Below are 27857 nucleotides of genomic sequence, written 5' to 3' on the forward strand. Positions count from 1 at the left end.
GGGAACTACCCAGCTGTGCTGCTGGGATGGCTGAGCAGCAGCAGACCGCGCACATCAATGAAATATGGCTGTTCTACTGAGGTATGTCTACTCAGAGGCAAAGGGAGGCAGTGAGGCAGAGAGGCAACTGTTGAGCCACTAAGCCCTGGAGTTTAGGGCTAGTCTGGGTAACATCGCGAGATCTCGTCTGGTGGAGAAGGAGAGGGACAGAGAAGAGAGGAGGAAGTGGAGAAGAAGGGGAGGAGGAAGAGGAGATCCCGGAAGCTCTGTGGAGAAACAGTTAACTTGCCTTCATTTTCCACAGAGGAGCATGATGAAAACCTGAAGACTCAGAAGCGGCCCCCTGTCCTCTCCTCCATCTGATAGAGAGGCAGAGAGGGAGACAGGCTTCTGGGCACCTTGCTAGTGACAATATGATGTCGGGCTGGAGGCTGGAGCACAGGCTGTCCCACTCCAGCCTTACCTACTCTCCCCTGCCACAGGATTAGCAACGGCTCTTCTCTTTCCAGGAAAGCAGAATTTGTTTCACACAGGCCTTCAAAGTAAGGACTCAGCTCAAGGGTTGATGTTTGTGTTCACTGTGGTCCGTGTGGCTGTACTGAACAGCGCGGTTACATTGTGAGTGCACAGTTTGGTTTGTAGATGACATTGGGAGAAGCCTGGGAAAGTTAGCACAGACTAAAATCTAAGTATTAAAACCATGTCAGCGCAAAGGGCCTGTCTGAGTTACTGCTCTATCGCTGTGGAGAGAGACTATGACCAAGGCAACTCTTATAAAAGAAAGCATTTAGTTAGGGGCCTGCTTACAGTTTCAGAGGGTTAGTCCATATTCCTGGCAGGCCTGCATGGGGTGGAGAGCTTACATCCTTACCCTCAAGCAGGCAGACAAAAAAGAACAAGACAGGGCCTGGTATGAACCCACCCCCCAGTGACACACCTTCTCCAGTGAAGCCACACCTCCTAATTCTTTCCAAACAGTTGCACCAACTGGGGACCAAACATTGAAATATATAAGCCTATGAGGACCATTCTCATTCAAAACACCACAGGGCCCACGGAGAGCCCTGATTCCCTATAGAATCATGCGAATAAAGGGGATGACTATTGACTACAAACAGAAGTTGCCCTTGCAGGTGAGGCTGAGGCCAGCGGGTGAGCCAGGACTCAGGTCAGTGACGTCACAGCAGTGACCACCTGAGCAATGACATTCTGTGCTGGTTTGGAATCTCAGCTCCACAAACTCAGTCCTGTATCTCTTATCATCTCTTTGTTCTTTCTTAGACACAGAGACGCCCTGGCAGTCGATAAAAGATTAAACAATTAAACTCAGTCTGCAAGGGTTGATCCCTGGAAGCAGATCTTTGAGTTTTCACAGGGTCTGTTCCAGTCGCATTGGAAGCTTTAACAAAACCAACCAACCACCACCAACAAATAAACAAACAACAACAAACCGAAACAAACAACCCAACAAACAACAAACAAGTATCAACAGAACACCTTCAAAGAACTGTTCCTCCACTACCCCCCAAAGGAGGTCACTCTCATCCCCTGGATGACTGTCTACCCATCTGCTCTGTGTGTCACCTGAGCTTAAGAGTTTTGTGCATTCAAGTGTGGTTTTGTGTATCCCATGTTTGGTGGGTACTCTGAATGTATCACCTGGAAATTTCAACCCAGGGAAACCAATATTTGTGAATGACCCAGAGATGCGTAAGCATGCAGACATTTATAAAAGCCCTAGGAATAAGCAATTCCTGGAATATTTTTTTACGTACACATGCATTTTTCGTGAGAAGTTTTAATTCTCAGCCAACATCAATCAAACCATCCATGTCTCTTAGGCTGTTTCCTTCCATTCTGCACACAGTTCCCTTAGAAGACATTGGATGACTTCTTGCCAGGGTCACTTGGAAAATGTAAATTGACACAATTTACTATTTCAGACCTCTTTCCTGCTACTAGATTAAAATTCGTTTAGATAAACCAAGTCATGGACCTGCCGCCTTGGAGACTGTTATGTATTTGCTGTTCTCTGCTGCCCCCTGTTGATGTGAGCAAGGAAGTGGATCCCAAGCCCAACCTGGCTCATTCGTGTCCTGGAACCAGCAGTAGAAGAATTGATTCTCTGTTGATTTTTTAGAAATCTAAATTATGGGGTCCCACCTCCACAAGACTGCATTAGGAACCATGGGGGTGTGGCTGAGAAGCCTGTGGATTGTGCAGCAACCTGAAATTAATGTCCTGTTTTGGGTACTAGGGATCTGGCTGCTTATTCTAAATAAACAAACCCGTAAGTAAGTAAACAAACAAACAAAGAAACAAAACTTCTTCCCAGTGTTTCTGTGCCCAGGCTCTGTATATAACACTAGGCCATTTCTGCGTTCATTCTTGCAGCTGGCGCTGTAGTGACCTTGTGACATGAGTCAGAAAAGGAAGAGGGACAGCATACCCCTTCTACAGCTGAAAAGACTCCTAAAATGCCGTGTCACTAGGTTACAACGTTTTACATGTCAGGGTTGGATTCACATGCAAAGCTTCTGTTTGGACACCCATGCTCAGGCTGTGGGGCTATCCCGCAAGTTTCAGGGTGTTCAGCAGCCCTGGGCTCTCCCCACTAGATGCCAGTAGCATCCCATCCTAGTTTTGACAACCACAGTTCTCTCCAAACATTGCCAAACACCCTGGCTGAGAGTCCCACTACAGCTGTCATATGGCCAGCGATCTTTGCATTCTTTGGAGGCAATTCCCAAACAAACAAACAAACAAACAAACAAACAAAAAAGGCTTCTTTTTGCTTCTAGGCCACCTAGGGGTCAAAGTGCCAGACTGAATGTTGGTCCCCCACAATGCTTCAAAATAAAGTTATTCTATAAATAACATCTAGTATTTGGGGGGGATGTAATCAGATTTATCCAGTTGTCCCACCTCCCGTCAAGGTAGATACAGTCTGGACTCTCAGATCTCATTTGGTTGCTATTAAGGCTCTGTTGGTACAGAGCAGACAAGGTCTCACAGATCACCCACCACAGGTGTCCGTAGATAATGAATGGAGGACCACTCCATTCATCAACACAGGGACAATTTTCACCCCAATATAATAACCATACCAGCTTATTAGACCATCTTTTTAATGAGTATAATATGTACACACACACACCATATGAAAAGCTTGGGCCCATTATAATTCTGTCAGGAGCTCAGGAATGTTCAATGATCTGGGATACAGTTAGATGAAGCATGGCCTTGAGGTCAGGACTAGCTGGGTTCATGCACATAGTATGTGGAAAGCAGAGGAGCCTGTGGTGTCCTCTCCCAGTTAGCAGTGGCCTCTCCCTTTCCCTTCAGACACAGTGTGGCTACCCTATTAACAGTGTAAAAACCACAATAAAGATGTGAAGAAACACTAGGTCTTCCCATCCCTTCTCTAAAATGCCATTTAACTACACCCCCTAAACGTGATATACATTTTACAAAAATCCTTAGAAAACAACAGTTACCAGTCATGTACTTCTGACAGCTGACATAAATGCACAGAGGAGTGGGTTCCTGGTTAGAAGTGAGGCCGAAGACTTAGATCACCCCTCGCTTGTCCCGAAGCAGTGGGTCCTTCTCCCGGTCTCCTCGGGAGAACGGGGCTTTTGCATAGCTGAGGAAACCGCTCAGGCCTTTGCCCTTGACCATGTTCCTGGGGCAGTTTCCTATTGGTTTGTACTCCTTGTGTTTTCTGAAAACAATGTGATGGACAGGACTTTAAGCATATCTTCATCTGAACTAAAATTCCTTTCTATAGCATTTCTCATGCCAGGTGCAAAAGAGCTAATTCCGTTCAACCCAGTCTGTTGCTTGAAACATACCAGCATCTTTGAGATTTTGAAAAAAACATTACAAATCCCAAGTTTGTCAAGTTACTGACATCTGGTAGCATTTTCAGAATCAAAACAAACAAATCCAAAACCACAGTAAAATGAATAGGTCCCAGCTTAGCATTCGTGGTTCAATGGATGTGTTTCTTTTCATACACATACTATGTAAAAGCAAGAAGGAAAAATGGCACGCTCATACAGACGAACGCTATTTGCTTTTTGACTATCTGCTATAGAGATGTAAAGTGTTAAAATCAGAAACTTACTTGTACAGCAAGATGGTAACCATGGTGACAAACATGGCCAGGCAGCCGATGGAGATCAGGAGACTATTCAGTGTTCTCAGAGGGGAGCCCGGGGCTTTAAAGTGGAAGGGAAACCACACAAGTCATGCTCTGTTCCGTCAGAGGACATCTGCTTGTGATGTTACTGAATAAACGAGCTACCGCTTTCAACTGCTCTCAACAGAAAGGGGCTAAAAGGCTCTCACACGACATTGTGCTGGCCTCTGGCCTCCTCTCAGGCTCTACGCCTGCCCCTGTGCTAACACCCCTGGAATTGTGTGGAAAGTGCATGGCCCCTATTGGGACCACCCTTGCCTGGCTCATCTCAGTGCTTCCTTTGGAGGGCACCGGCTCTCTTGTGGTGAGCTGTCTGCCTCTTCCTCGGCCTGGATCATACTGTGTCCTTATTTCTCCCCACATCTCATCTGTACCAAGGGCCACAGAGACAGGGGCTTTGTCTTCTTTCTCTTCTGTAACCAGCAAACCAGCCAGTTCTGTGTCCACCCCAAGGCATGTCTGATCATCTGAGCTGCCCCTACTTGCTCTGCAAGCTGGCTGTCACCTCCAGACCCCAGGAGGTCCTCTTTACCGAGCTGATTCTCATCATCATCTATCACCGGCACACGAGATCTTCTCACGCAAACGCCTCGCCAGTGCTTACAGAATAAAACTTCTAACCGCAGCTTTCCTGTGTTTTCACCATTTATATTTAGGTCTTAGTTCCAAGGAGGTCCTTTAACAAGACAGTATCACTGAACAGCAAGACTTGCCCCCACTTCCTATCTAGGGTGCTAACTACTGCCCTCACCTCTCATTCCAAGCTCACCCCTCTCCTTCCTCTGAGCTATTATTTTTTTCTCCTTAAAATATCATCTTGTTAATTTTTTTTTATTGTCTGCGTTAAAATAAGTCTGATTAGATGTTCTGAGTTAGGATGTAAGTGACAAGTTCACAGGTAAGCAAATGACATCCTCTTACGAGAATATTTTATAACAACAAAAACAACCACACACACACACACACACACACACACACACACCAAATCCTTAAAAACAGAAACGATTAAGTTTCAGTCAATCATAAGCAGCTTAACTGATTGACTCCAGCCCTCAGTTACAGAAGCGGTCAGCAATGGCCGCCCCTGGTCCTGACCTCCAGTTCAGGGATGGGAGCTGGTCTGGGCCTTTTCTGACTCCAGTGTTGCTCAGTTTGGTGCTTCAACAAACTGTGAAATTGAATTGGTCTAAACGTTTTCCTGAAACACCTGTTGCTGCCTAGGAAAGCAGGGTCCTCCAAGTTTGTTCCTTAGCCAGCGGCTTCTGTCCTGCGCAGAGTTCTGTGCTGGGCCTGAGGTGGGCAGCTCAATGACCATCGATCATTAAAAAGAGTTTCAGCTGCACACCAGTGGGACTTCTGTTGAACCATCACTATTTCTGAAATTCTGATTTTGACATTCAAGTTATCAAGTTGTAAGACTTACTGGATTACAGGTTGTTTTGTTTTGTTTTGCTTTCTGACTTTTCTCCCTGCCACTCTGTGTGTGTGCATGGTTGTATGTGTGCATGGTTGTGTGTGTGCATGGTTGTGTGTGTGCATGGTTGTGTGTGTGCATGGCTGTGTGTGTGCATGGCTGTGTGTGTGCATGGTTGTGTGTGTGCATAGTTGTGTGTGTGCATGGTTGTGTGTGTGCATGGTTGTGTGTGTGCATGGTTGTGTGTGTGCATGGTTGTGTGTGTGCATGGTTGTGTGGCTGTGGGTTCACTTGTGTATATGTAGAGATAAAGGGTAACCAACTACAGGCATCATTCCTTTTTGTCTGATACTGGCTTTCTCTTTGGCTTGGAAATTGGTCAAGTACGTTAGGCTAGACAGTGAGTAAGCTTCCAGGAGTCTGTCTGTCTCCACCTCCCATCTCACCATTGCTGGGATTTCAGGTGCACATCACCACTTCTTTCTGAGGTTCTGGGGATCTGAAATTTGGACCTCACGATTGCAAGGTAAATACTTTACTGACTGAACTCCTCCCCCCCCCCCCCGCCGCCTTTCTCTGTCTCTACACCCTCAACTCCCTCCCCATGCGCTAAATGAACTCTATTTTATACTATACCATCATGTGGCTAGAATCTCAGGGGTAGGGGATGGGGTAGGGAGAGGGACGCCTCAGCATGGGCCCACAGAGGCACCCCTTGCACTCCCCCCACCATACTATACTGAGCCTCCATCAAACATATTCCTAGCTTCTCTTTCTTTTTTGTTTTTAAAGATATATATATTTATTTATTTTATGTATATGAATACACTGTCGCTGTCTTCAGACACACCAGAAGAGGACATTGGATCTCATTATAGATGATTGTGAGCCATCATGTGATTGCTGGGATTTGAACTCAGGACCTCTGGCAGAGCAGTCAGGGCTCTAACCACTGAGTTATCTCTCCAGCCTTCTTCTCTTTCTTTTTATAAAACACAGCACATAGGGCTGGAGCAGTCCTAGCTGCACAGCTGGAGGTCAGGACACTGAAATGTCCACAGCTTCTGGCTGCCCCGTTGTATCTTTCTCCTCCTTAGCTCTCTGGCAAGTACGAATGTGCCTTGTCCTGTAAGAGGAAGGATGCTTTCTCCACCTTGTTCTTAGTGCTTCATCTCTGGTGAACATTCTCACGAGTTACTTCACACCTATGTCACATAATGACAGCTCAGCCAGTGACAGACTGCACACTTGATGGCTCAAAGAACCTGGCCACAAGATAAACATTGCTAGTAAAGCCTCGAGGGCTTTAATATTGGGTGTATAGCTTCTGTCATAGGAAATGTTCATAAAGATATAAAGCAAACCTTACCTTTGCCAGGGATAGAGATCAGGGTGCTGGTGAGGGCCAGGCTCGCATCATCTCCCAGAGTGAAATTCACACAGTACATGCCAGACCCATTGAAGGCTCTTCTCACAGACAGCAGGCACAGCTCCTCCACAGCCACGGGGCTGCAGACCCTGTTCTGGGTGATCTGGCAGGTGGGGTCGGAGACAATCGTGCAGGCTTCTGTGGGAGTGCTGTGACATGAAAGAGGGGTGAGGGCACACAGATCCATCCAGTGAGGGAGAAAAGAATGCAAAGTTGGGGGTGGGGTGCTGTTTGTGAAACAGGGTTTCACACGGTTGGCCTGGAACCTATGGTAATAGTCCTGCCTCAGCTTCTTAAGTACTGAGATTATAGATAAGAGACATTATGCATGCCTTGGTAATAACAGTTTTAAATAGGGCCTTTTTATTTTTTTACTTTTATTTTTTAAAGACAGGGTCTCATGTAGTCAGGTTGGCTTCGAACTCACCATGTAGTTAAAGATGGCCCTAAACCCCTGATTGTCCAGCCTCCACCTTTAGGGTACTGTGATTACAGGCATGGACTCTTATGTAGTGATGGGGATCCAACCCAGGGCTTCTCAAATGCTAGGATGCCCTCCAGTCTGCCCCTCTTTATATTCTCTTTTGAGAGAAAGGCTCACTATACAGCCCATGGTCTCCTGCCTCTCATCAATACTGGGATTACAGACATACATCTGTCTCCTACACCCAGCTCATCTGAGGTTTCTGATATGTAGGCTTTTGAATCACCTTCAAAAGGATGACTAGTGGTCAAGCCCTTTATTCAGACCTGGGGTCCTCACTTAGCCCTTCCTCTGGCATGAGCCTGTACTTACGCCCCCTTGCAGGTCACAATGAAGTCCATCAGTGAGTTGTCAGACTGAGGTATGGGCACTGGGACATCTGATATCTGGATGATGTTGACTTCTAGGATCCCATCTAGCAAAACAGTTGCCATAGAGAAATATCAAAATGCAACAGAAACCAAAGGAAATCATTCTGCCACAGATTGTTTGAAATCCCAGCTAAGTTGTGGTGTGAGGGGGTAAAACTTCTGTTGGGGATGTGGTCAGTGCCCTTATGGAGAGACTTCAGGGAGCCTCCTTGTCTCTTCAGCCATGTGAGGGCATTACAAGGGGGAATGACCTTTCATGAGCAATGAAGTGCTCCTTTCCAGACGCCAGATCTGACATTTTCCCTCCAGGACAGCAAGCCATGAACCCAGTTGTAGGTCTGAGCCTACAGACCCTGTTACAGAAACTTAATTACAGAATGTCTCTTAACAAAGGAGAAGGAAAAAGAATAAATACGGCATCCTCGCCAACAGTGGACACCATCTTGAATCACCTTAGACAGGACAAGGGACTGTGCTCCTTTATCTCCACCCTTCAACTGTTAGCTAAGTGAATGGTTGGCTTAGCGGGTTCTGGCATCCTTCCCCACTGGTCTTCAGACTTACCTACAATTGTGATGGTGGCTCTGAAGTAACCATATCTGTTTACTTGGCAGTTTTCATTGGAAATGTCACCCTGCTCCATGGAGTTGTAACCAGTAGGCACTAGAAAGTTCGAGTAATAAAAATTTAAAATAATAAATAGGGATGAAGAATGTAATTGAGTTCACATAATATAACAAAAAACACAGACACTTGTATATCATTCTTCATTATTTTTGTTTTGGTGGTTTTTGGTGTTTGTTTTATCTTTTTCCAGACAGGGACTCATGTAGCCCAGGCTGGTCTAAATTTACTGTATAGCCCAGGGTGGCCCTAACTCTGGGTCTTATTATCCCTAGCCCCCAAGTCTGGGGATTGTTGCTATGTATTGTCACACCCAAGGCACCATCTGATCCCAGCTCCATCTTCTATTTAGAAAGCATCAGGAAGCCAGATGAGTCAGTGCATGTCTTTAATCCCAGAATCAGGGGTAAGAGGAACTCTGCGAGTTTGAGACCAGCCTAATGTACACTTCAAGTTCCAGGACAGCCAGGCATAAAAATCAAAAACCCAACCCAACCAACCCAAACCCAACTAAGCATCAAGAATTCTGGAGCTTTATGACTAAGGCAGAAATTTGTGTAACGTAAACGATTCTTATGGATGTCAGAGCATTTACTATGTAGACATTGTGGCCACTTAACTCGATAAATAAACTGTAGGAAGCAGAGGAAGCCCCGAATGAGTGAAGTTCTGAGATAATGTGTGCTGTCGACACGGGCACAGTCATATCAAGGACCTCAAAGCCTCGGGTCCATGACAAATGCAAAGCCTTCCCCCAGGAAGAGCCAAAGGTGTCCTCGGGCACTGAGTGCTGATGGTGTGGGCAGAAATTGTCCACCATAGCCTTTTCCCCGCGGACATTTGAAGACTGAAGACTGCTCTCCTGCAGACAGCTCTCCTGAGATTAGCTGGCTCTGTCCCCTTGTTCATCTGTACACCACAAACCCTACCTCCCTCTTCATCTCTATATGACAAACATGTGCTTCTAGGGGTGCTAAGCCTTCTTCACCTGAGAATCCAGATCCCAGCTTTCTGTCTGAGTATGCCTCACTCTGTCTTTTCTTCATTCTATCTACATCTGGTCAGGTCAAGTTCCTGGAGGCCGAGCAGGGAGTAGAAGTCCCTTCTCATCGGGGTGCAGCTGTTCTGGCCTGAATGCTAGTACCACTTGGTCACCCACACATCACTAAACTGGTCTCTGCCCACATCTGCTCACCAACAAACGTTATAAACACATCACTGTGTTAAGGTTGAATCACTTAAGCCAAAGTGAAATAAGGCACATGAAGATTACTTTTCTGACAGGTGTGGTCTGGAGGCTGAGGCAGAGGGATTGCTGTGAGCTTGAGACCTGAGCTATTTAGTGAGTTGGATTACCATGTTAGACTTCTCTTTCCAGGAAAAAAAAAGAAACAAACTAACTCTGGTGTTTTGAATGAAATGAAACCCATAAGCCACAAGTCACAAGGCATTTGAATCCTTAACAGCTACTTGGGAAGGATTAGGAGGTGTGGCCATGTTGGAGAAGGTGTGTCATTGGAGGTGGGCTTAAGGTTTCAACAGCTTCCTGTCGTCCCCAGAGTACTCTCTGCTTCCTGTTTGCGGTTGGGAAGTGAGTTCCCAACTGGCCTGAACCCTAGCAGCTACTGCCATACTTCTCATGAGGATAGCACTGGCCTCCTAACCCTCTGGACCTGTCGTCCCCAGATAAACCCTTTCTCCTATAAGTTGCCTTGGTCATGGTGTTTTATTACAGCAGTGGGAAAGAAGCCATGACAACCAACCTACCAACTAACCTACAAATAGCGACCATAAAATATTACAAACCAATTAATCACAGAACTCTGGCAAGCGTAGCTGAATTGGAAAGCTGTAGATTCAGTGAGAAACCCTGTCTCCTACTCAGGTGGCAGACAATTGAGGAAGACACCTGCCATTAAGCTCTGGCTGCTATGTGGACACATAAAGACGTCACCAAATCAGTTATGAATATAATCGAGCAAAGAATCCAGTGTCTCACTCATTATAACTTAAGGCATTGTTGGTGTAGCTTTAGGATTTAAAGTCTGAAAGGAAAATATGATAATGTTCAACTTTATCTCCTCCTTAATTCCATAAGGTACTGAGATGGAGGGACTCAAAGGTTTTGTTGTTCTGTGTAGCCCAGGCTATCCTGGAACTCTCTCTGTAGACCAGGCTGACCTGGAGCTCATAGTGATCTATCTGCCTCTGCCTCCTGAGTGCTGAGACTGAAGGTGCGCCTATGGCCCAGTTTGGGAGTTTTAAAATAATTCTCATCTTAAAAAAGTAGATCTGAAGAGATAGGCCAGTGTCTAAGAGCACTGGCTGCTCTTTCAGAGGACCAGAGGCAGAGGGATTGTGAGGACCTGGAGCTACATGATAAGATCCTTCCTCAAAAGAGAAAAAAAGAAGGGAGAAGGAGGAGGCAGAAAGGAGAAAGGGATAGAAAGAGGGGGAAGGAGAGAAGGGGGGAAAAGGATTCGTGTTTAAGTTCATGACCTGTAAAGAGGAAGCCAGCTGGGAGCTCTCTATGGTTTCTCAAAGTTTCCTGAGGGTGACATTTCCATGCCTGGTGGGATTCGAAGGACAAGGGCACTCTGGGAAATGCTGTTCCATGAAGCCCAGAGAGGTCCTAATGCTGTGTTAGCTTCTCATGCAGTTGTTCATCAGCAGGACAGGCTGGGCCTCGTGGTGACTACAGAATCCCTTCTGTCTTTCCTGGTGGATTCGGCAGCAGGAGGCTGGTCTGTGCACAGCTGCAAGAGTCCCAGCTCTTCCCGAGCGCTGCAGGCTTCCTTCATTTAAAGTTCGGGAGGAACAGACTTTAGCTGTCTACCCGAGTGCAGAGCTACAACTCAGCTGTATCCTAAAGTAACACTTCTTTAGGAAGAAGACAATGAGGGTCAGTTGTCCTGCTTTAGGTACTATACAGATGCCTATGAGATTTAGATGTCAGATCTGTGATGTCAAGATTTGTCAAAGATCAGTGGAGAAGAATGAAGACCTCAAACTGCAGGTGAGAAAAACTCAGTACTTAATTCCCTGTTCCCCAAAGAATGGTGTAAGAGTACAGGAACGTTCTACACAGTATTCAACCACATGACCCGATAGGGTGTGTATGCATGCACGTGTGCTGTTTCATGTGAACATGTGTGTGTTTGTGTGTGTACATGTGTGCTTGTTCATGTGTGTGTATGTATGTGTGTGTGCATGTATGTGTATGTATATGTGTGTGCATGTGTGTGTATGTGTGTGTGCTTGTGTGTGTGCTTGTGTGTGTATGTGTGTGTGCTTGTGTGTGTATGTGTGCATGTGGTTGTGTGTGCGTGCCCGTGATAACATCTAATGTAATACACTTGACGTCACACTGATCAGCATCTGTCTTGCAAAGGCTGTTCTGGTTCTCAGGCTTGTTCACAAAAGTCTGAAAATGAACAAGTGTGACCAGATAAAGAAAAAATCCTTTAACGGAAAAGTAGGACAGGCTTCCCGGTCTCATGATTCAGTCAGCTGCCCAGTGCCCTCTTCAGCTTGGCTATGGTTTTTCAGGCCTGTAGTCTCCCTTAACTATTTGGTTTTTAAGCTAGGGCTTCCAGCTGCTGCCTACTGACTTACTGCAGTGCAGGGACCGGAACCCAGGCCTGTGCTCTGTTTCTCAGCTACATTCCTGGGGCCCCTGACTTTTAACTTTAACGGAACCTTATTCTGAAGCTACTTGCTGGAACAGAGGGCACACACTTGTTTGTCAAATAATAATGTTCAATAATACAAATTAAGCCAGTGAGATGAATCGGTGGGTAAAGACGTTTGTTTTGTAAGCCAGGCAAGCCTGGATTACATGTGGAAGGAGAGAACCAATCCCCTATACATGCGCTCTCCCACCCCCTGCCACACACACCATTACCATTACCAATAATCATAAAGATAATAATAAATAAATTTTTACAAAAAGATACCAGCTCATTTATATGGTCTACATAGCTGGAAATGCTCTCTAGTGGGGAAAAATCCTTTTAAAAATTTTTGCTTAGCCACCTGACAGCTAGGCCTGGGCTGGAGATAGATGTCAGGTGGCTTCCTGGCCAGCCAGCCTAGCAGGAAAGCAAACTGCAGGCTCAGCAAGGGACCATGTCTCAAAATGTAAGGTTAAAAGACACAGTGGAAGACTCCTGGCATCAACCTCAGGCCTACACACACACAGACTGGTGTGGAGTGAGGTGACCTACACATATACAAACACCACATACATACAGACACATAAACACTTTCACAAATAAATGAATAAAGAATGTAAAAAGCTCTGGCTAACTTCTGTAGTCACTATAGGCCCTGATGCTTAGCCCTCCCCACCCCAGCTGCTTTAAAGTGTTTTGAATTGATTATTAAATCACCTTTTAAATTCGGCTTCAGAAATATGTTTGATATATGGCATGACAGCTTCTAAGAAAAACAGCTCATTTGATAAAAATATGATTTCAAAAGCCCAAATTAAGCAAGTTAACCAGGTTTTTTTTTTTTTTTTTTTTTAGATGCTGAAAGCATCTATAATTATTTAGAAGTTACAGATGCTCTTTCTATGTATAAGGAAGGTTATCCATTCTGGCAGATAAAGGAGTTGGTTCTAGAGATGCAGCTCAGTTGGGAGAGTACCTGCCCAGCATTTGAAAAGACCTGTGTTCAGTTCCCAAGTGACCCTCTGAGCTTGCAATCCCAGCCATTGGGAGGTGAAGGCTAGAGGACCATTAGGTGATAATATTGAGTTTGAAGCTAGCCTGGGCTACATAAGAGCCTGGGGAAGGGAAAATGGAGGAGGAAGGAGGAAAGGAGGGAGGAGGTCTAGAGTCATATCAGGATGAAGCTGTCTGTCTGGACTAGCCCAGTACTGCTTAATTTGTTCCTAGATTTGGGGTTCCGTAGGTGTTCACCAATAGCTTGTGGGTGTTTATTATACACCCGTGACATTGTGCCGACACCTCGTCTGCTGTGATAGAGTCCCATGTACAAAGAACAAAGCATGGCACGAACCCATTTACGTAGAATCCCAAATGAGAAAACATGCAGGATGTCCATAAACACATAGAAAACGACCTGGCCAGAAACGCAGCCAGCAACGTCAGGGAGAGGACACATGGGGACTTTTCCTTCTATGCTAGGCCTCTTCATGGTTAGTTTGATTCTTTTTTAGTAAGCACCATCACCAACATCACACTGCTCAGGAAATACTCACTTAAAGAGGGGCTAGGTGTTGATAAAATGGGCGAAGGTGAAGGCGAAGGTGAAGTTGAAGGCGAGGACGAGGGCGAAGGCGAGGACGAGGGCGAAGGCGAGGACGAGGGCGAAGGCGAGGACGAGGACGAGGGCGAAGGCGAGGACGAGGGCGAGGATGAGGGCGAGGACGAGGGCGAAGGCGAGGATGAGGGCGAAGGTGAGGACGAGGGCGAGGATGAGGGTGAGGGCGAGGACGAGGGCGAAATTGAAGGCGAGGGCGAGGGCGAAGGGCATGGTCCGGGCACTGTAGTTTGCACCGTGAGGTTAAGGTTGAAGGTTCCATTGAGCACATAAGTGTGATTCAAAGTGTGATTGTTGGAGACAAGCAGGCCAGTGTTGTCGCCAAAGTTCCACTTGTAGGAAATGGCAGAGTCATTGAGGAAGTGGCTGGGATCATGAATGAGGACATCGAAGACAATGGGGAGGTCTCTGAGGAAGGTTTCATCAGACGAGTTCCGGTCATTCTTCTGGGACATGGTCACAAATATTGGGATCTGATCTAGAAGATACAACACAAGGGGGAAAAAAATCCAACAACAACATACGGCTTGCCTCTGAGGGAAGCGCTGCAGGGATGTGTTCTGCTCGAAGATTAAAACCAGACCTCATAGGTAAGCTTTCGTGGTGACAGGTGGGGTAGCACAGAATCACATAGTTACTCTGCTGGGGTCCACACCACACGAGTCCTACCCTAACCCAGAACACCGGGTGCTGATTCTTTCCTAACCTGCTGCGATCAAAGAGCTAAATGCCCTGTCCTCCTCTGCGGCTGTGGAGTTCACGCCACCTACCTGTTATCACGTACACGTCTTTCACCTTGGCGACGGGAATGTATGCCCGACCGTATCTTTGAAAGATAGTCACTTCCATGACCTGAGGGCCAGCTGTCAAATTAACCGTGTTTATAGAAACTCGAGCTGAACACCGACCCAGTTTTTGGAAATACTGACCTGTGTGGAAGGATGGACATTGGGAGTTATTGGTAACATCACATGATCTTTAGGCAGAGTTGTTTCTGAAAGGTTAGTTAAAGGTTGGGAGGTGGACAGAACAGGCTGGAAGCTCCAGAAAGGGAGCTCGTGCTGGCCCTATGCAAAACCCAGGGAGCAACTTTATGGTTGCACGCAGGTAACAACTGCACACAGCTGGTGAAGGTGAGAGAGTTGTGTAGTGGGACAGTACAGTCAGTTCCTTATTTATAGATGAACACTACTAGGTTTAAAGGATGTGCCCATGAAATGCATGTTCTTCCCTTAGGAAACTCATTCAATGTCGTCGTGAGGTAATAGGTTCTGTAGTCACTGAATTCCACTTCCTAGAAGGACTTGTTCCGAAAACCAGCAAGACATAAAAGAGCAACAGCGGATCACAGATATGATGGCAGACATGAAGGGAACGGATGGCCCGGAGAACACATCTGAGTCATTCCGTTTCCCTCTGCAGCCGTTTCTGGAACTCATAGGTGCGGGCCGCAGAGGAGGCAGGGCAATGAGGCACCAGGAAAGCCGGCTCCAGGCGGCCTGGTACCCGGCCGATTCTGCGCTTGGTTCAGTGGGTGTGCTTTCTTGATGATGAAGTAAAAGAATGCTCTCAGAAAAAGGACAAAACCTTTAGAAATCCAGGTTGCTCAGTAGAAATAGATTCTGAAAACTCAGCCTCAGTTGGCTCCTGGTGGTGGTAATAGTGGTGGTGGTGGTGGTTCTGTATATGTGTGTGTGTGTGTAATATGTGTGTGTGTGTGTGTGTGTGTGTGTAATATGTGTGTATAATATGTGTGAGTCTGTAATATGTGTGTGTAATATGTATGTATAATATGTGTGTGTATAATATGTGTGGTGTGTGTATATATTGTGTGTGTATGTTTATATGTTTCTGGTATATGGCATGTGTGCTGTGTGTGTATGTGTGGTGTGTGTGGTATCTATGGTATATATATGGTGTGTGTGTGGTATATGTATATGTGATGTGTGTGTGTGGTATGTGTGTATATATCTTCAGTATGTGTGTTGTTTGTGTGTGGCATGTGTGGTGTGTGTATGTTTTGCTGACTGTGTACATGCTGGGCATGTATTCTCCCACTGATCCATAAACGTGGTCCTCTGGTAATGTACTGAGAATTCAGCAGCCTTGTTAATAAGTAAAATGACACTTCACTAGTAATACAGCACAGTGAAATCTTTTGTGGCTTTTGGAAAGCGGAGGGTAGCCATGACAGAAAAGAAGAGGATCTATATTGTTCTAGATCCACACACTGCTGTATCATACAGTCAGTAAGACAATGTAAGGAGTTTTAGATAATATAGTAATATGCTATGATAACAAAATAAAAATGTGTATCCATTATTATCTTAAAAAAGAAGTATCACCACTGAAAACATCATTTCATAACAACGATGTCTGATGTTGTTTGTGGATGATTTTTACATTTTGTTTGTGGCCTTCTGTGTTTCCAAATTTCCCACAGATAATATACATTTTTTAACTTTAATTCACTTAAAAAACACTAACAAAATTAATGAATAAACAGCCACGTGCCCTCAAATATATTTTTTCACAGGATTATGTTAGAGTAGTCTTTGTAGTTGAAGAGAGGGCCAAATTCTCTCCCCTCTCATCCTCCTTATGACTGTGCTGTCCCAAGGACATTTACGAGGGTAGCCAGGGTTTCGTTTCCCCCTCACTGTTCAGAGTTAGGAGAAGCACAGAGGGGTGGGCATCACAATTTCCATTAGAGAAGAAGAAAGGACAAGGGAAGAATGTGAAAGAAATGTAAAAAGCTAAGAATTAGTAAAAACCAAACCGAGTGTGTGAAAGACGTAGACGAAGCTCCATTTCTTCCATGGGTGGGGGCGGGGGAAGGGCTTCCTGTCGGGGAACCTGAGGTGCTGGCTTTGGCCAGTGCCATCTTCCCAGTCACCGTCATCTGCCCCTGCCGTCCAGTTGTAGACATACAGATCGGAAGTCAGCCCCAAATCTAACCAAGGATGAAGAGGTCAAGTTAGTTTTCTGGCTTCCAAATACCCAGTGCTCAGCGCCTAAACTTTTCAGTTCAGCTATTCAAACCACCCTACAGGATGCACCACCTTCTAGTGTGGCACTGTCCCTAGCTTCTTCCCCTCACTGGCATCGCTGCCAAGTCCTAAGTCACAGCCTCCTTCAGCAGGGACTGCCCTCAGGAGAGTGTTCCCTCATGTCCCTGAAGCACCACGGCCAGGGTGGGGAAGTGGGTGGGGTGGGGGGTGAACACCCTCATAGAAGCAGGGGAAGGGGGGTGGGATGGGAGTATGAAGGGAAATCTAGGAAAGGAGATAATATTTGAAATGTAAATAAAATATATCCAATTAAAAAAAATCCTCCCAGCACAGCAGGGTGCTCTTCACCTCCTAGGACTTTGTCACCCTCTGCTGGCTTCTGAGGGCACTTGCATATACAAACACAGGTAAGTAAATCGTAAAAATAAATCCTAGAAAGAGGCTCTCCTACGCATAGTTTAACAGACCTGGATGGGTATAGAGAACACTGGAGAGAAGCAGACATAGAGAAATGATCTGAATCTAGGGGACAGCATCAACCTCTCCAGATGTGTGACATTTTCTGCTTCATTGTCTGTCACCAGGGACACTCCCTTGGCCTGTGCCCTTGAAGAGCTCCTTAGTCTTTGTCCTCAAAATTTCCCAAAGTGGCCAAGAGTCCTTTGAGCTGACTCTTGCTTCCTTCTGACACAGCTCTGTGGGCCTTTGAGTTCTTTCTGTTATAGTTAAGATGTGATGGTGAACGCCTTTAATCCAGGAGACAGAGACAACAGATCTCTGAGTTCAAGGCCAGACTGGTCCACAGAGTAAGTTCTAGGACAGCTAGGACACTCCCATCCTCCCCCAAAGTGGTTCAGGTTTATTTGGTACTTGCTATGTAGTCCAGGCTATCCTCAAACTTGAGATTTCCCTTCGTTAACCTCCCAAGTATTGGAATTATCAACATGTGTTACCACTCTGGTTAGAATCTTTTGTTTTTAAAGTAAGAAGTTGGACATAGTAACACACATCTGTAATCCCAGCATTGTGGAGACTGAGGCAGGAGGATCATGTGTTTGAGGCTAGCCTGAACACCAGGCAGCTCACCACGTAGGAGTAGTTGTACCAATTGCTGAGTAATCTCAGTGGTTATCTGAGTTCTTGAGAGTGTACAAGTCTCACAGAATGATGTCCCTTGGTGTGCTCGTGATCTCTTAACATGGATAATGAGTGCATCCCTTTAAGAGCAGAAGAGATCAGAGCCACACATTGCAGTATCAGCACCATCAGACACTTTAAACACTCGTCGGAAGAAATGAACCAATCAGCACACTCTCTCAGCTGGGCCCTGTGTTTTCTGTTTGTTTGTTTTTGTGTTTGTTTGTTTGTTTTGGGTAGTACAGCAAGAACAATAATACATTTTTTTTTTTTTTTTTTTTTGTCCAGTAGACACAAAGAACAAGCTGGGTGTGACAAAGGAGGAGATGTAGGTTGGGTTTTTGAGTGTGTGGTGCTGAGGATGAAACCTGAATCCTACACACTCCAGGCAAGTGTTCATTCACTGAGTTCATCCCACCCCCACAGTGCAGCTCACAGGGTGATCTGGGAAGGGGGAGAATCAGTGATGGGAGAGATAGGATGGGGAATTAGTGGCGGCTGTGATCAAAGTCCATGATGTACAGCAGAAGTATTTCGAACGATGAACGCAGGCTAATTAAGAAGGATGTGACCCTGAGGAGGAGGATGGCAAGGAATGAGCGTTAGAATTGTGGGTGGAGCTCTGGGAGAAGAGCTGAGCCTCCTTACCACTTCTGCAGTTCCTGTCATAGATGATGTTGCCGTTGGCATCTTCCTTCTGGCATTTGGGGAACACCAGGCTCACCACAAAGGTGATATTGGAACCCACCAGGGCCGGAGAGTCACTGGTCAGGACTGCCTGCACGCGGCCTCCTAGGGCAGGAAAGAATGGGGCTCATTTCCCTGGAAGACCTTCCACCAAAAGTGTTTACAAGTGTTCTATCTGCAGGCAAGGGCCATTCAACCCATATGCATCTTGACAGTGTTTAGTTACTTCCTGATGCTAAATTTAGTGTTCACAGTATAACATCATAGAAAAAGGTAAGTCAAAGTAGCTAACGGATTTTTAATCACAGAAAAAAGTATTCACTGAAGAAAAGAACAAAGGGGTCTGGAGAGGTAGCTGCTTTCCCGAGGATCCTGGTTCAACTCCCAGAACTCATGTGGCCGCTAGCCCACAACCATCTGTAATTTCAGTTCCATGGGAGCAGACACCCTCTAATGGCCTCCTTGGATACCAGGCACACATGTGGTGCACAGATACGCACGCAGACAAAACACCAATGCACATTAAAAGACATTTTTGGATTGCAGAGGCACATGTTGAAAGTTGTAGACGTCAACCTTAAAACCAATGGCTGGAGTACTGTGTGGGACCGGGTGCACTTTCTGATAAGCCTCACCTCCAGATCTCTGGATGATCAGGCCATGTCCCAGCTTTTCTGGGGGTGTCTATGTAACATCCGGCCGGTCTCTAAATTATTCAAAGACCTTGAAAATGTTTAAGGTCCAAGTGATTGTATGACCCAGAAAGTGAAGATGGTGAGGGAGGAGGGAAATGTGCCAAGCCCAGGGGCTGCTCATTTTGCTCTTAGCACACACGCACCAGAACCCGAGTCCTGACTTCTCACCTACCTTCCCAGGAGTCCTTCCGCCTGCCATCTCCCCTCCTCCACACTGGATACAGGCTTTCATCCCATTCATTTTCATCGGAAGACCAGCCGCGTAATTGGTTGTGCTCCCTCACGTGACCAGGATACTGCTCATGGCCCAGCACATCGCGAAATCCTATGTTAGTGTTTGAAAAGCAGATTTTGTCAATTCCACTACTCCCTTCGCACTTCTGTGGGAATGGTTGATGGAGCCTTTCACTGGGAAGCACTTGCATAATCTAGCCAATACATCAAGAGATAAAGGGGCTTACAAATAAGTCTGGGTAGGTGTGTCGGCGCACACTTTTAGTCTCAGCTCACGGGAGGTGGGGGAAGGCAAATATCTGTGGGATGAGGCTAGCCTCGTCTACATATCAAATTTCAGACCAGCCAGAGCTATGTAAGGAGATCCCATCCCAAGTATCTACTGAGACTGGGAACAGGTCTTAGCAGGTGAGGTTGCTCGCCAAGACCGACAACCTGAGTTCCTTCCCTGGAAGGAAAGCAGCGACTCACAGACTTGTCCGCTGACCTCCGCGCATGCTCCCTGACCCCCTGCCCAGCACAAATAAGTAAATATAAAAATAAAATAAGTCTACTGAAAGTGTTCTTTAGAGAATTAAAAATATATATTTATTTTTTGAGATAGCATCTCACTACATGGCCCTGGCTGTTCTGCGACTCGCTATGTAGACCAGGGTGGCTTCAAACGTGCACAGATACACCTTGCTCTGCATCTGAGTAGCCGTGATTAAAGGAATGAGCCACAAAGCCCAGCCTTAAAGAGAAAATTTTGGCAGCCACCTTTTCTAAGCTTTACTTAACATAGCTCCTAATACTTAGGTTCGGTAATGGTATGAAAAGGGAAACTTGGTGGCATTTTCTTCATACAGCCCTGCATCCTTTCTCAGTCCTTTACCCTTTTGTCTACAGAGACTTGAAGCCTGGGGATGCTCCTGGGATGCTGAAAGACAGCTATGTTAGCGTGGAAGATTCCGTGGTAAAATCCTATCAACACACTGTGGTGAATATTCAATACACATTCGTGGGGTAAGGCATTCATCTTAATTCACCTAAGCCCAGGGACTACCTAAATCCAGGGTAGATTACCATGAACTCAACACTGATCTGGGCTACGGAGAGACTGTCTCAAAAAAACACCCCTGAGTCAAAAGAAGCCCTTGTATAGTCTATATTTGTTAAACAGAGCAGTTTAAAAAATGTTATTTGAGGTCAGACATAGTGGTGCACACCTTTAGTCTCAGCACTTGGGAGGCAGAGGCAGGTGGATCGCTGTGAGTTTGAAGCCAACCTGGTCTACAGAGTGAGCACCGGAACAGCCAAGGTTACATAGATAAGCTCTGTCTCGAAAAACAAGAACCAACCAACCAAAAAAATCCATGCTATCTGGGTTAGGGTTGTAGCTATTTCTTCTTCTAGTTTCAAGTCTTCTAAAAATGCATTTGAATCACTATTGCTAGGTATATCTAAGTTTAAAATTATCGATTTTAAAAAAAAATATTTATTTATGTATTTATGTATTTGAGTACTGTTGTTCTCTTTAGACACACAAGAGGGCATCGAATCCCATCACAGATGGTTATGAGCCACCATGTGGTTGCTGGAAATTGAACTCAGGACCTCTGGAAGAATAGTCAGTGTTCTTAACTACTGAGCCATCTCTCCATCCCAAATTATTGATTTTGTGATTGTCTATTTTTAATTAGTAATTAATTATTTATTCTTGATAATATTCCTTGTTATACAAACTACTTTGTGAGGAATACTGAATGACTGAGAAGCACCTAAAGAAATGTTCAACATCCTTAGTCATCATGGAAATGGAAATAAAAATAACTCTGAGATTCTACCTCACATCAGTCAGAATGGCTAAGATCAAAAACTCAGGTGACAGCAGATGTTGGTGAGGATGTAGACAAAGAGGAACACTCCTCCACTGTTGGTGGGATTGCAAGCTGGTATAACCATTCTGGAAAACAGTCTGGCAGTTCCTCAGAAAATTGGACATAGTACTACCTGAGGACCCAGCTATACCACTCTTGGGCATATACCCAAAAGACACTCCAACATCTAACAAGGACACATGTTCCACCACGTTCATAGCAGCCTTATTTATATAGCCAGAAGCTGGAAAGAACACAGATGTCCTTCAACAGAGGAATGGATACAAAAATTGTGGAACATTTACACAATAGAATACGAATCAGCTATTAGAAACAATGACTTTATGATTTTTGGCAATGGATGGAACTAGAAGTAATCATTCTGAGTGAGGTAGTAACCCAGTCACAAAAGAACACACATGGTATGCACTCACTGATAAGTGGATACTAGCCCCAAAAGTTCTGAATACCCAAGAAACAATTCACAGACCTCATGAAGCTCAAAAAGAGGGAAGGCCAGAATGTGGATGCTTCTGTTCTTCTTAGAAGGGAGGATAAAACACTCATGGGAGGAGACAAGTAAAGGAGCAGGGTTTGAAGAAAAGATCATCCAAAGACGGCCTCACCAGGAGATCCACCCCATATGTAGCCACCAAAATCAAACACATTTTCTGATGCCAAGTAGTGCTTACTGGCAGGAGCCAGATATGGATGCCTCCTTAGGGGCTCTGCCAGGGTCATACAGAAACAGCTGAGAATGTTTACAGCTAATGAAGGAGCTAGAGAAAGGACTGAAGGAGCTAAAAGTGTTTGCAACCCCAATGGGAAGAACATTATCAACCAAACAAACCTTCTAGAACTTCTAGAGACTAAAACATCAACCAATGAATACACATAGAGAGACACATGGCTCCAGCTGCATATGTAACAGAGGTTAGCATTGTCTGGCATCAATGTGAGGAGAGGCCTTTGGTCCAGTGAAGGTGTATTTTCCCAGTGTAGGGGAACGGCAAAGCTCTGAGGTAGAGAGGGAGCACCTTCATGGAAACAAGTGGAGGGGGAGGGGGCATGGGAGTGGGGGGGAAAGGGGATAACATTTGAAATGTAAATAGAGAAAATATCCAATAAAAAGACTACTTTGCTAGTGTTTAGTAATATATTATATATCTACATATGTATATATGTGTATATATTAAAAACATTTCTATTGTTTTGCTTCTTTTCAGAAAAGACTTTTTATGTGTATTTTATGTATAGGTGTCTTGCTAACATCTATGTCAGTGTACTATGTTCATGGTGTGGCTGTGTTCTGATTCCAGAAGAGGGCACTGGATCCCCTGGAACTGGAGTTCAGATAGCTGTAAGCTCCCATGTGAGTATAGGGAATTGAACCTAGGTCCTCTGAGCCATCTCTCTGGACCCTATTCTCCCCTTCTTTTACTTCTAGCCTGTATATACTCCTATTTAATGTGAGGGTTTTTTTTTTGTTTTGTTTTTGTTTTTTGTAGGTAGCATATAGTTGGTTGTATATCTATCAATCAAATCTGAAAATTTCTAGCTTTTATCTGAAGTACTGAGTTAATTTACATATGGGGAAATGACAGACACTCTGCATTCGAGCCTACCATCTTGATTCTTATCCAGCTTATCTTTCCCCGTTTCTCATCTATCAATGATGATGGATTTCCTATCCATCTCTTCTTCCTGTCTCTCCTTCTCTGCACTGTCCTGTTTTTGTGTATGCTCCGCTTTTTTTATTTTTTTGGGTAGGTGCTGCAGACAGAATTCTGACTTATGCTTGCCAGGCAGGCAATGTACCCATTAACCAGGCGAACAATGGTTTAAACCACTGCTCACCTTCCTGTTCCTTTCTCAACAGAGAGGCAGATATGTAGGAAATAGGATTCTGTCATAAGCAGGGTGTGCGATCTCAGGCCTTCAAATCAGACAAACCTCAAATAACTCCCAGGACTGTTCCTACCTAGAACAGACATCAGTGGAGGAATGGGCACAGGATATATCAACAGATGCTTGTAGCTGGACGTTCACTTTGGAGGCACGTGGGAAGAATTAAGCTGTTTCCGTTCAGACTAACTTTAGAGATGAACACATCTACATCTAGAGAGATGGAATTTACCAGGATCATCTTTAACCCAAAGCAAAAGTGGATTCAGCTCCTTTCATGCCCGGAGCAATCTCTTCTCACCCTTTCGGAGTCTTTGCCCACAGATTCTGAGTAGATGCGATCAGAGCAAGGATCAGGCTGGGGTGTGACCCAGTGGTGTAGTGCTTGCCTGGCATGCAAGGGCCCTGGGTTTGGACTTCAGCACTACCATAAAAGCCAAAAACAACAGCGACAAACCACGCAGATTGCTCCTCTGCTCCTAAAGTTCGGAGGTCAAAGAAAAATACAGGGAGCAACAGAGGGATGGGGGTGGTGGGGAAGGTGGGGGGTGGGGACGGCGGGAACGGGGACAGACGGACAGGAAAGCCAAGAGCAGACCCGTTTAATCTGCCCAGGCAGAGTTCACACGGGACACAAACTCGTTCATCAGAGGAGCTGGAGAGATGACTCAGTGGTTAAGAGTGACAGCTCAGTTTTCTAGTTTGAATTTTAGCAGCCACCTCAGGGGGCTCGCAAACGCTCCCGCTTCAGGAGATCTGCCGCCCTCTTGTGGCCGCTGCAGGCACCACCCTCACAATAAAATACATCGTCTTAAAGGTTAAAAAAAAGAAAAATAACCCAATAAAGAAAAGATACATTTTTTAAAAGGCAGCAAGCAGAGATGAAAACATCAGGATTTAGGACTAGACACAGCTTCTTAGTTGAACATCAAAAGCATAACCCACAAAAGAAAAAAAGAAACTGATGTATGAGACCTTACTCAAGTAAGACACGTCTGTCCTGTGGCATCCAGTAGAATGAGTGGAGAAGACCACACTTCCACCAATATTAAAAAGCAATGCCAGTCCGAAAATGGGAAGAGACACGAGAGAACACTGCAGAGGATGTACAGCTATTTAACACAGGAGGATCGTTGTAGACCCTCCTGCAGACCTATCAGGCCACTACTACCGAAGGAAGTAGTACTGGGGCCACCACACACTGCTGGCAGGAACCTGAGAAAGTGCAGCCATCCCGCTAGATTCTACTAAGACAGCTACACACTATGTAACTTGTCCAAACTGTACTCTTCAGTACAGTTTCCCGGAGAAATGGACACGAGAAGCTGTAGCATCTTGACTTGGAACAACTCAGATGTCCTTCAGTGGGGGAGTGGTTAAAGTGGTACTTTCTGACCATGGACTACTTACTACTCAAACAGAAAAAAGGAACAATCTATTTTGTACAGAGATATCGATATAGCTGTAGAGAATCATACCGAGGAGAAACCCCAAGCAGGTGTCTAAAGTTCAGACTGTAAAATTCCATTGCATGACGTTCTGGAAAGAATAAGCCTGTTTAAATGGACAAGCCCCCAGTGGCCGGAGACTGGAGCTATAAAAGGGCGTGGGATGGTTGTGGCAGCAAGGGGCATGCATGTTCTGTATTATGACTCTCTCCTCGTCAGGGTCTTGGTACTTGTGTTTCTATCTAATTTTGTCTTTGGGGAAACTGGGTCAAGGTCGTATTGGAACCTGACTGAATTATTTCTTTCAATTTCACAGAGTGCACCATTAGCCTAAAACATAGAGGTTCAACTTAAAGTCAGATAAGCCCAGTGACAAGCAAACTATAACAGGAAAATGGGGCATGGGGGCAGAGTGGAGGTAACCCTGCAGTTGCTTGTCTTTTCTTCATGCCAGCTTCCCAATGCTCGATGCTTGGGCTGCCCACTACCTGCTCTGCCAGGCTTTTCCTGCCTCCTCAGTACACTACAGTCAGATTGCTGCCTCCCACAGGGTTTTGTGCCTTGTGTCTGGAATGTTTAATTCAGTATAACATGAGCCCAAGGATGGCTGGAACTTTGAGACTTTGGTTAAAAGGCTGCCCCCTTCAGTTTCTGGCTACTGGTTGGGTTGTGGTTTTTTGTTTGTTTGTTTTTTTTTGGGGGGGTCGTTGGTTTCTTTTAGGCCAGGGCCCCACTATGTAGCCCAAACTGTCCTGGAACTCATTATATAGACTAGGCTGGCCTCGGACTTACAGAGATCCACCCTGTCTCCTAAGTGCTGGGATTGAATAAATGAACCAAGTCTCCTGGCTTTGCTACTGTCTTACCGACCCTCAAACCTTAGGTGGGAGGACTTCGCTGGCTTTTCCTATTCCTAATTCTCTAGGTTATTATAATCTGTCAGGCAGGAGGTATGGGGTGGGATGGGTGGGAAAGGGGGAGCAGAGGTGTGTACTCTGTCTTTAAAAACGCTTTGGATGTGTGCTCTGGCAACGTGTCTTTGCTAGCTGATATCCCAAGACTCTACAGCCACTTTTGCAAATGAGGAAAAAGAAATTTATTGAAGCTAACTCACTCATGACCCAGCCTAGCTGGCACGAACCCTGGCGGGAAGGAAGGACAGTGGGGGAGACGGCCTGTTTCCCCTTCTGCCTGCTCTCTGTGTGGCCTGGACGAATTCCTGGCCCTCTCTGTGGCCAGGTTCCTCATCTGGGGAAAGCGGATAATTCCAAGCTCAGATTCCCCTCGCTCTGGGAAGGCACCACACCTAGACACAAGGTGAGCATTCCGTCGGGCATTGGCTGCTGTCTCTGCGTTTAAAGTTCAAACCCAGAGGTGGGGAGTCTCGGTAGAGGCATCCCTGGCTCAGGGCACAGTTGTGATGGGCCTGGGCTGCTTGCCCTCTTGCCTGGCAATCCTCGGGTGCAGGGACCACAGCTGTTCCACTCTGCCTGGCCTGGGATCCACCCCAGCCAGGACGGCCTAGAGAGGACCTGCCTTGTACAAGAGGAGACTGGGAGATGAGGTACTCCTCTCCTCTGGAACTACCCGGCAGCCAGCTGGGCGGCCGCACTTGGGGTCCGGAAAAAGTTCTGTCTCCAGCCCCTGGAAGTGACGTGGAGTGACTCTTTTCTTCCCCCTGCTCACTAGCTCTGTTAAGGAGGGGACAGCTATACCTCGGCCAGGACGAGAGGGCTCCACCCAGGCCGCGCACAAGGATGCTGGACCAGTACGCCCAACTCTGGAAGACGCCACTGCCACTCCCTGGAAAGTATTGTTAGTAGGGTCCCTGCCACAGAGCCCTCCCAGGGTGAACACAGCTGGTCCTCAGTATCTCCAGTAAAGCAACTCGCTCTGAAGCGTGCGGACAGTGGGGTGGGGTAGTTCCGCAAAGTTAGCCAGAGCTCTGCCCTATGAGCAGGAAGCAGAAAAGGGGGTCTGGGAGACTTGCTTTATTTTTGGGGTACAGGCTGTACTCCCCTTCCAGCCACAATCTGGCCAGAGCAGAAAAGGCTTCTAGTGGCCGCGTGGCTTTTGCTCTTCATGAGTCCTAAGCAAAAAAAAAAAAAAAAACACAGTCCCAGCATTCGGAACACACCCTGTCTGCAGACCCCGAAGTGTAAGCGCCCAGAGAGGACGGGACTCACGCTTGGCCGCCTGGAGCGGCAGTCCTGCAGCCAGCAGCAGAAATCCCAGGACCCCGCAGAGACTTTCCATGCTGACTCCAACAGCACCGCCAGCAATCAGTCAGGGCTTGACTCTGACTCCCCGGTCCTAGCCACCAGGAGCCAGAGTGTCAGCCTCCTGGGATCCTCTCTGTTTTATGAAATACGGGGCCAGAGGGAGATCATGTGATGCTCTAAGCAGTGTGGCTTGATCCCCCGAATTCCACCTCTGAACAACTCGTGCGCATGACTCACTCGCCCCAGGGCGTCTCATTCGTGTCAGGGCGCCTGTTTATTGACTTGGGATGCGTGGTGTTTTCATTTTGTGATTTCCCTCCGCCCCACCCCCCATTTTCTCTTCCTCTCCTCCATCTTTCTTTTTCCAGGTTAAAGGGAGCCTTCTAACATCCTGTTCTGGCGTTCGTCGCCAAATGAAACCCGTGTCGTTGGGGGACTTTGTGGTTCCTGTTGTGTGTTACTTTGGTGCTCACACTGAAGCATTTGCACGCACCCCAGCTAGCATTCCCTTCCCAGAGCAGACAGATCACAGGTGTCATTTCAGAAATCGCAAGTTCGGTAGAGCCCACAGGCTTCAGGCAGAGGAGAAATGTACCCCGAAGCTAGGGTTTATGACACATCGACTTGGCTCTACAGGATGCTCAGAACAAACTGCATCATTTTTTGGTAACATCTCTAAAATAGCTGCTCAGAATAACTTCAGGTGGCTTGCAGAAAGCACGCTTCGTATTGCCACATAGCGAGCGTTAAGTGTAAAAATGCTGGTGTTAGGCACATCACTAGACTGTTTTCTGGGCAGGGGAATCTTGCTTGTGGCACACAGTGATTTATAGTAATTCAGGGC

General features: G+C 46.1%; 1 protein-coding gene across 1 annotated transcript; it reads right to left on the bottom strand.

Moving 5' to 3' along the window:
* Positions 1-3126: 3126 nt before the first annotated feature.
* Positions 3127-27115, bottom strand: GPNMB (glycoprotein nmb). Its single transcript, XM_080932569.1, has 11 exons — positions 26978-27115; positions 19518-19670; positions 18612-18755; positions 16595-16768; positions 14586-14744; positions 13754-14293; positions 8467-8565; positions 7844-7946; positions 6988-7196; positions 4130-4223; positions 3127-3724 (listed from the first exon to the last, which is right to left on the bottom strand). The coding sequence occupies exons 1-11, from the start codon at positions 27045-27047 to the stop codon at positions 3571-3573; spliced, it is 1899 nt and encodes a 632-aa protein (XP_080788695.1). The 5' UTR covers positions 27048-27115; the 3' UTR covers positions 3127-3570.
* Positions 27116-27857: the final 742 nt, after the last annotated feature.

Source organism: Micromys minutus, assembly GCF_963924665.1.
Source record: "Micromys minutus genome assembly, chromosome: 18".
NCBI classification, from domain to species: domain Eukaryota; kingdom Metazoa; phylum Chordata; class Mammalia; order Rodentia; family Muridae; genus Micromys; species Micromys minutus.